Source organism: Colias eurytheme, chromosome 10 (genome assembly GCF_061535395.1).
Source record: "Colias eurytheme isolate Ceu_HAF_F1 chromosome 10, ilColEury1 Martin Lab GWU primary, whole genome shotgun sequence".
Classification (NCBI taxonomy): domain Eukaryota; kingdom Metazoa; phylum Arthropoda; class Insecta; order Lepidoptera; family Pieridae; genus Colias; species Colias eurytheme.
The window spans coordinates 3,520,798-3,531,193 of NC_142989.1; the positions used below are offsets into that span (position 1 = coordinate 3,520,798).

Below are 10,396 nucleotides of genomic sequence, written 5' to 3' on the forward strand. Positions count from 1 at the left end.
TTACACTAACTTTTGATACTACAACATGAACAATCAAAAATGAATAACAATTGATTAATGGATTGGTGCTAAATATTCATGGAATCATCGGTGCGATATCAAAATAAGCCATCGACGCTTTAATTTCATATTAGCTTCGTTATTACATTATTTCATTGTGGCCAATTGACCAAGTCACAAATGTCAGTCAGTCGCGCAATAGCATTTGATGTTAAATGCCATTAGATTTACCTATAATAATAGCGAGTGTATTGTAAGACGACGTGAATTGATGGGCTGGTGTTGCGTAATAACGAAGGATGCGTACACGCACACAAGTGTATTCTGTTGTAAATTAGATCAATGTCACTGCAAGTACTGGATATAGAAGATGTGGTGAACTATTTTTATCGCAGATATTCTATTGCTCTGTTTAAATTGTGTAGTGACTGAAGGTCGTGTTTTTTAAAGATGATAAATTTTAACTGTTGTGTTCATCTTCTACACATTTTCAAAATTATTTTGATATTGATTTGTGACATTTTATAGCATCTCGGTAGGTACCTTTTGTTTTTCCTAAAAAAATAATGTCAACAATCAAATCTCATGGTAATCACATAAGAAAATTATTGAATTTCACATGTGACTTCCGCAAATATAACAATTTAAGGCTCATTAATAGAAAAATCTCGAAAGCGAAGTCCAACAAGCAGTAAAATCCCAGAAAAATGATAAAGCACCAGGATTAGACAACATCACTAACGAAATGAAATGAAAGCTACACTACCGGAAACGTTAAAAAGACTGACTAAGCTCTTCAATACCATCCTGAACACTGAATTCATCCCCATACAGTGGACAACAACTACCATTACTCTCATTCACAAAAAAGGAGACAGATCTGAAATAGGTAACTATCGCCCAATTAGCCTGATGTCGAACGTATATAAAGTTTTCTCAAAAATACTGCTTAACCGTATCACTAAAAAGCTCGACGAAGAACAACCGAGGGAACAGGCAGGGTTTAGAGCAGGATACTCTACAGCGGATCATATTCATGTGGTGAAACAGTTGATTGAGAAAAGCCATGAATACAACTACCGACTCTACATGGCATTTGTAGACTACAACAAGGCATTTGATTCACTGGAACACCAATCTATATGGGAAGCTTTGAAGAATCAAGGAATAAACAAAAAATACATAAGGATCATAAAGAATATATACAAAAACAGCACAGCCAGAGTAAAATTGGAAACCGAAGGTGAAGTATTCCCGATAAATCGAGGCGTGAGACAGGGAGACCCACTCTCACCAAAACTTTTTTCCTCAGTATTAGAGGGAATCTTTAGAAAATTAGACTGGGATAACTTCGGCATAAACATTAATGGAACAAATTTGAATCATCTCAGATTTGCTGATGATATAATACTCATATCAGATAATCCTAGAAACCTTCAAACAATGCTTCTCCAACTGGCACAAGAAAGCAAAAAAGTGGGACTATCAATTAACTATGAAAAAACCAAAATTATAGCAAATAGAGCGCGAACCCCAATTAAAATAGAAGATAAGTTAATCGAATATGTCAATTCTTATATTTATTTAGGCCAAATAATAGCTTTCAGTGACCAAATGGAACATGAAATTGAGAGACGGGTTGCTCATTCTTGGAAGAGATACTGGTCGCTGAAAGAAATATTTAAAAATACACAATACAATATCACAATTAAAAGAAGACTATTCAATACCTGCATTTTGCCAATACTAACATATGGTTGCCAAACTTGGGCTAAAACAAAAAAACATGACACAAAATTGGTAACATGCCAACGAGCTATGGAGAGGAGCATACTAGGTTATACAAAAAAACATAGAAAAAGAGCTTTAGATATAAGAAATATAACAAAAATAGAAGATGTTGTGAAAAAGACAAAGATTCTTAAATGGAGGTGGGTAGGGCATATGCTCAGAGAAAAGGGAAACCGATGGACAAGGGTCATTACTGAATGGACTCCCAGAGCAGATGCTAAAAGAAAAAGAGGAAGACAAAGAAAAAGGTGGTCAGATGAGATAAGGAGAGTGGCGGGGCCGCTCTGGCTACGGAAGGCGAAAGAACGTGGCGAGTGGAAGAAGTTGGAAGAGGCCTTTGTGTCACAAGGACACGCCAACACCCACAAAGAAATTTAATTTTAGTTTTAAGTAAAAATGTAACCTGTAATATTGGCAATAAAGGCTATAAATAAATAAATAAATAGAAAAATCTCACCACTAAATGTAATCTATAGTAACTATAGTAAAGACGTAGGTAATGATCTGGGAACGGGGTACAAGTAGGCCATTGTCCGGGCTAGACGCCTTCCGCTAAGCACGACCATTTAACGAAGACCTCTAGCTTTACATACTTCTGTTGCTCATTAGATAACAATAGTATACTCTTTAAAGTATCGGGATGGACCTCGGTCCACTGGTTGCTCGTATAATATAGGAAACTATGGAAAGGCGGAACGACTCGATTGAAAAATAGAAACGTGGTTACATACACCCAATTATATTGAGTATAAATTGGAATTAACATTGAAGAAAACATTTAAAATTAAAGATATTACGTGTCTAGCCTGTACCTGTTCACCGTGAAACGATTTCTAAATATCTTCTGTAGATTCAACTGATCGCGTCGCACGATACTCACAGAATGAACTGTATTCGTATCCAACGTCAAGAATAAATGTTTTCTATTAAAATATGTTTAGAAAATGGCGTGACAATATGAGGAGACATCGCGATATCGCATCTATGTAGAACTGCATACGCGAGAGCGAAACCAATGTTGTTGTCGAGTGATGGATCATAGAAACGATAATTCAGTGGTACGTATACTTTGAACTTGAGACAATTCGTCGTTAAACAGTCTAATCTGAATTAAAGTTCATAGTACTAGCGAAACACATGTATTTGAATAAGCCATGTTTCCTTTTGCATCAAATGTGTTGAATATTGTTAAATGGTTATTTTAATCACCATTTATGTAGAATGTTTATATAAAATATGTAATATAGATCGCTAATACCCTTTTGGCTCGATTGAATTTAAAAAAAAATGATGATGAAGTACAAAGACAGCTAAAGCGTCCGCTCACCACTAGATGCAGATTAGAAATGACCTAAGTTACCAACAATACTCTTACGATCTGTGCCTCTACTGTCATTCTCTATTGACCTTATAGAAATAGGGATGTTACTTCTGATACATATAATTTAGATTATTTCGTCTAAAGGCTAAGTCAAGGGAATCTCACACATATGGAGTGGTTCTAACATACAGTAGGCGCGGAGTCAAAGTTATCTAACACGTATTTCTTTACGCTCACTACCTTGATACAAATAAAGGCACAATAGCAGAGAACCATAAATAGGAAATCGCCGCTCCACTGGCTCGAATAATTCAATAAGAACCTCAGTTTCACATGAAAATCGTAATTCTATATGCAAATTGAACACGTCGGTGTAAAGAAAGGTTAAAATTTACACTAAATTAAATAAATAAACAACATTTAAAACTTTGCATGTAACGCTACTGGTAACGGTAAATACCGTATAAACATCCATTAAAAAATGTATTTAATTAATTAAAAGAAAATTATAAACATACAACCATTTGTTTCTCAATATTAAGGTATCAAATGCTTACCAAAAGTGTTTCAAAATTACGAAAAGTAAAGTTAGAGACGCACAAGTCAGAAAAGCGACCAGAATGACAATAATTATATTGCAAGAGGCAGAATGAATTACTTAATTATACTGTATAATACTTAGAAATCAATTCTTCACTTACACATACATATTTCTAAAATTGAGGGTAGAGTGAAACAAGGAATGTCTACGATTTACGTATTTCAGAAAATTGTTCCTTTTTATTCGAAAATTTAATTAGTTCATAATTATGATGCATTTGTCGTCACACCGAATAATATAATATTTAATATTATATCTATTATATTTACATATTATAAGCACTTATGTACCGTGCACTGCTGGCCGTCAAATAACAAAGAACGATGGATGCGTCCTTCACAGTTGAACGGTTCTAATGTGAAACTCACAGACACATTATGTTAAATACCTATACTCATATTAATAACATATTATCTAATAATAACCATATATGTTTTTATGAAAATAAATACAGTTCTGCGTAGTTGCATTTAAAATAATAATAACTCCTGCTATAGATATCCTAATATAAGTACAAATATTGATTATTGAGACGGGCTTTTCTCGATTTATCATAACTGAATATTGTTTCTCAGCTTATTTTTCAAACTACTTGATAAAATATTTACTAATTAAACAGGGGAAAGAAGACATCTTTTCTTGATTTATTGAGGCATTGCGATTAGGAAACTAATGACACTATGGCTACAAATTACTATGTAGGTCATAGACAATAGTCTAAATCTAACCTAATAATGATAAACTCTGAAACACCTCGAACTTTTCAAAAGGTCATTTTGTTTTTATGTTCACTTAATTGGGAGCCATAAACAAATCTGGCTTGCAAATGTTATCGCAAAAAATCCTGATCGTTATAAAAATATTAAAAATTTAAGTTGCGTTGAGCCTTGATTTAATAAATATATTACCTACATCCAGAATATCAGTATAGATCTATAAGCTAGGTTAGTACCTAGACCTAGGTAGACCTAGGTAGGTAGGTAGACCTAAGTTAATACAAACACAAAGTGCATATTGATAAACTAGATCACCGTTATTTCGTTATAGGTAAGTACTATGATTTCGATGTGTGTGATCCAGGAAACGAGAGGTCTTTGGCTCCCTACGGAATGCGTGCGTGGGCGCAACTCCCATGAACTCCGGCTTTCCATTGATTTAACTAGCGCTATCTTATCTCCCAATAAGCTTAATACCCTCTGTTTAAACACTCACAGACAGTGTCACGTTTGCTATGAAACAAATTCGCCTAAAAAATATAACCTCAAATTATTTAAATGAAAAATATTATGAACACAAAAATCATCGCTCAATTTAATTAAGAATTAAAATATATTTTTCAAAACATTAGATAGACTAGCAAAAACGAGATTTTATAACAACCAATTAGCAGTGCATAAAAACGCAATAACTCCATTATGTAACAAGTACCGAGAAAAATTGCATGCGAAATAATTAACTATCAACTATTCATATTAAACAATACTAGATTTATAACGACCTTATTATAAGAATAATTATTAATGTACTTACACCAAGACTTACACGCGTATTGTTAGTTATGCATAAGTGGATAAAAGATGGCGTTAGTGAGCTAGTTGTTTATAACATGTCGCCTTGATAATACATAATTCGTTTCAGATAACAGAGGCAAAAAATTTTTATAAAGACGAAAACTTATAAAATAAAGTATACTTCAGAAATTAGGCAGTTCAATTTATCTTTGCTCGATATCCTTTTTGAGTATTAAAATATTTCTATTTTTAGACCTAATTGTCTCCATCGTGTGCAATCTTGTTAGAATTCATAACTATAATTAAACTTAACTATTTTTAAACATTAAGATTAATAATATTTACATAAAAATGTCGTAACGGCTGTCTAGACTGTACGTACAGGAAGCGATGATATAATATACATATTAACAATTAAGGAGTATTTAATTTTATTTTATCGTAAATGAAAATAGGAAGCATATCATAATAATTATAAAATTTTTGAAATTAACTAAATATCAAGTCTTATTAAATCAGAGATTAGCTATTTAATTTATATATAAACACACACATCATGAATAAAAATAGTATAAATGTTAGATACGAAATGAAATAATAAACTTTGCAACAATAAATTTTAATGACTACTTACGTCGTTAGACCAATCATTTTTCTGAGATCTTTCACAAAAACTTTATCTTATTTTATTTAAGAAGCAGGTTTTACCTAAAAGGAATACTGCATATTTAAAATAAAATATCTAGTAATGAACCGCGTACATAAAAAATTCAAATGCGCTCGAATTAGAACATTACCTACCTATTAAATCAATTAATTGATATCTTGTTAAATCTTAATAGAACTTATCAAAAGCTCAGAATATCTCATTAGACTTGTCAGTCCTCATTTGAAATTCATTATACTTTTCGAAGTTACAACACTATGGAATCTGGATTCTCTACAATCAAGGTCGAATCCAGGTCATAAAGCTAGGTCTAGGTCAACCACTGATAATTTTTATAATCTTATTGATAACATAAGCAAATACATTGAAACGTATGTGAAATACAATGTCGTTATCATTCTTGTATTGTATAATTAAACACCTTGATGTTATTGTTATGATTCTTGGCTAATTGGTACACTACTAATTAGATTATTGTATCTTTTAAATACGTAAAAAATACTAAGATAAAAATTCTAGCTGTCTCTTTCCTTTGCCCGCTAAATGACATGAATTGTACCTAAATTATTTACGTATTTTGCTCACAAAAATACATTTAAAAATTGGAATAAATTAAGTTTAAATCTAGGTACTTACATGAAGGTAATCCCAACTGTCCCTCAATTTAGTGTCACCTTTGACTCCGCCCTTGACTTTGAGTTGTGTCCAAAACTGAATTCCAATGACAAAAGAGACAGGGACAAAATATAATAAAGAATACAATACTGCTAAAGATAATAGTCGTAAATTACGTTCACGAGACATCGCTTTCATTACCAATAAAACATGGCCACAACGACTGAAGGATATTAAAACGCTATTAATAAAATTTGCACCTTTTTATGAACACCAGTTGCGGCAATAACACCAAATCGTGTAGCGTGTACTCTCTAATAACGCTTGCTTTCAGCAGTCATTTAAAACAGTAACTTTTATGTCTTAATCATCTTTGAAAGACTTAATTATATGTTAGTAAGTTAATAAATAAAAACAATACTTACGAAGTAATTTATACGTTTTCCCGTATAATATGTTTTACTAGTCATATCAAACCTGATTATACCTGAATAAATCTAGTTTTAAACTATAGCGCCTTTGCTTCGCTTTGCACATATGATGTGCATTTTGCAGAATGATTACAAACGTCAAACACCAATTGATTGTGGTATTATAAGCTCAAATGCTTAAATCATACGACTCATATTATAATTTCATGATGTGAAGAATACGCGCAAGTCATCAATATACATTATCGATATTTGCTCTAGTAGATTTCGAGATATCGATATGTTTTAACTGATAAAACTTTATCATCAGCGTCCTCTGTACAGAAGAGGGCAGTCTGTTATATCTCTTAAGATGAAAACAATTCTACCGATAGTATTTGGTAACGTACATTTATTATTATGTGAAGTATATGTTTATTCCAGTTTATAACATTTACAAAAGCTACCAGTTTTGATCGATTTTTATTTATCACATCCTTCTTATTATGCTTATAATTATTTACTACTAGCGCTCTATTACTCTGTAACTCGTGGCTAAAGCTTTGTTTTTCAGCAAAAAAGTATCAATTACTTCGAGAGTTATTATGCCTTTTAATATGTTTACAGGTCTTTCCATAACATTCTTACCATGTGTGCTATCAAATACACATGCATTAGAGCGGATAGTTAACGGGTACATAGCAGATATAACAGAGGTCCCTTATCAAGCGGCGTTGAGGCGCAAAACTAGTGTCGGCTGGAGCCATTCGTGCGGCGCCGTGGTCATATCTTCAAGGAGCGTGCTGACTGCAGCGCATTGTATCACTAGGTATGATATAGTTGCTAAGACTCGCTAATAAATGTGGTATTGTTCACTTGACCTAACTGTTGATTTAACATATAATTTACATAAACATTTGTAAGAGTTCAGGGTTTCCAACAAAATTGTACCGTACTTATAGAAATGATAGTTTTGAAAATAAACCTTAAGCAATTTTTTGTCAATTATCCAAGATTATCGTAAAGAATATAAAATGCAACCAATAATGTCTTCGAGCCACCAAGGTAATCTATATATTTAACAATTTAGTCGTCGATGTAAGCACCATAGGTACATTTTTGCCTGTAACAAAAATACACCCTGCAAGTTTTAAAATTAACTTACATCCTCCAAGTATCTATCTAATTCTACAGCATATTTGCTAATAAAAACTATTTAGTTACCAAGACATAAAAACAAAACAGACAGACTTTCGTAATATTAGTGCGCATTAAGATATTATAGCAGGAAAAGGCCTGAAATTCAAATTCAGCACCATTTACTACAAGACAGATCACTGCAAAGACTTTCAAACTTTACCTGGATATACTGGTATACTTTCAGCAGGTTGCAAATTAAGAAACTTTTCATTAGTGTATCCCGCACCAATCCTGTAATTTCAGCTACAACATGCGTCGGCAACTTTCAATTCATCATATAATCCATAAACAGTTATGTTCATTTTATCTATAAATACTTCTAGGAATATATTTGGGAGCAATTTTAGGTGACCTACGTTAGCTTAATTATTTGAAACGGTACTCGTTACCACCTACGCTTTACTATTAAGTTATTTGTTGTATCTTCTATATTTTATTGTGAACTTCGAAGTAAATTATTATTTTTTTTTTCATTTACAGTTTTGAAAACAGCACTGCCAAACTGCAAGTGGCTGTTGGTACTACGAAGAAAACAGGAGGAAAGTCATATAATGTGTCGAAACTATTCTATCACGAACTGTATTCACCAGTTACTCTGGAAAACGACATAGGATTGGTGGCTGTGGAGGGAAAAATTAAATTCAACCAAAACGTGAGAGCAATTAGTATAGCCCTTTCGGCTCTGCATATTCCAGCGGGTATTCATGCCATTGTTTCAGGATTTGGGAGCACTGAGGTAACCGACATTTTCTTTTGAATTTTTCTACACCAACGTAGGTAAAATCTCTATGTTGTCATTTCTGCTCTACCACTTAGAAACTATTTGAAAATTAAATGCAAAGATTTCATGTAACAAAGTGCAATTAAGTGACTTTTGGTCAAAAAATAATAGTCTGAAAACATATTCAAAGTAAGTTTTTATTTGTGTGATGGTCGATCATATAGAGCCTCACTTTGCCATAAAAAATTGAGCACAGGAAGGGATATTTATTATGTGGTCACATAAAACTAAGTTTTTAAGATTGTAGAATGCCATTGACCATATACCCTCCAAATATAATCTAGATGGTGCGAAAATAACTGTCATCTGTTCATACTTTCAGTACGAAGGCCACTCGTCATCAGATCTTCGAGCAGCTGTAGTGGAGATAGTATCTCAATCAGAGTGTGTCCGTGCGTACAGAAGAATTGGCAATATCACACCAGGCATGATTTGTGCTGCTGGAAAGGATCCACCAAGAGATGCCTGTCAAGGAGACTCAGGAGGACCTTTAGTTGTGGGAAGGACTTTAATTGGAATTGTCTCTTGGGGTGAGGGCTGTGCTAATACCACATACCCAGGTGTTTATACTCGCGTTTCTGTGTATAATGACTGGATTCATGAACAGTTGAAACGAATTGTGTAGCATACTATTTTTACTAACTTTTCGTTGCCTTTTTCTATTATTGGTACTTTTATATTATATTTTAGACGTACATAGTATAAAACGATTCGTTATATTTTGTTGAATTCAATTTTTATGATTGTTACAAAATGTTCGAGTGAAAATGAAACGAGTGAAAATGACTTAAACTTTATACCCAGTTCTTTTGAATTCGTTTTCATCTTCCTGATTGTTCCTCAATTAAAAAAAATTATACTGTAGGTACATATATGCTGGATGTTTCTATCTTCTAGTGTTTTACTATTTAGAATATAAACAAGGCATACCTAACACCCGTAAATTAATTGTAGGTATCTCACGTATTATTTGATTCGATTTTAAGGAAATACGGATATTTTAATTGCTGTAAAAAAATAAACAAAATTACGATAAATTTAACCATTTTAGGTATAGTATAAATTATTATAAATTATTCAATTATTTAAACCTAAATTAAATAAATAAAAGAACTGCAAACATGTTTGTTTTACATGTACAATTTTGATATGCAAATTTTGAATGATAATAATTGTTTTATGTTCACGTTAAATGAAAACAGTGAAAACGTGGGTTCTATTGAGTACCAATAGCAAGGATATAATTATAATTAATACTCTAGTCCAAAAACCTTCTTCTAGTATAATAAATATCTTATCAATTACAGAAGTTGTCAAAAGTCGCGTCGCGCGGCGCCGTGCAAATGCGACAATCTAATTTACATACAAACAACTTTCTACTGGGATATTACTCGCTGATACATTACCCAAAATAGTGTCATTGACTTTCGACTTACCGTCTGATAACGAAGGAATTCGTTCATTTGATGTAATACAAAATACAAGCAAAAACACATAGA

At 32.6% G+C, this 10,396-nt stretch overlaps 1 protein-coding gene across 1 annotated transcript in view; it reads left to right on the forward strand.

The window, feature by feature from the left end:
* The window catches only part of LOC149905089 (trypsin 5G1-like), a 109,523-nt gene extending 100,001 nt beyond the window's left edge, over positions 1 to 9,522 (forward strand). The window contains exons 2-4 of the mRNA XM_090106533.1: positions 7,544 to 7,745; positions 8,597 to 8,852; positions 9,220 to 9,522. Of these exons, the coding sequence (XP_089962659.1) occupies positions 7,544 to 7,745; positions 8,597 to 8,852; positions 9,220 to 9,522 (761 nt within the window). The remainder of the gene's footprint in view (positions 1 to 7,543; positions 7,746 to 8,596; positions 8,853 to 9,219) is intronic.
* Positions 9,523 to 10,396: the final 874 nt, after the last annotated feature.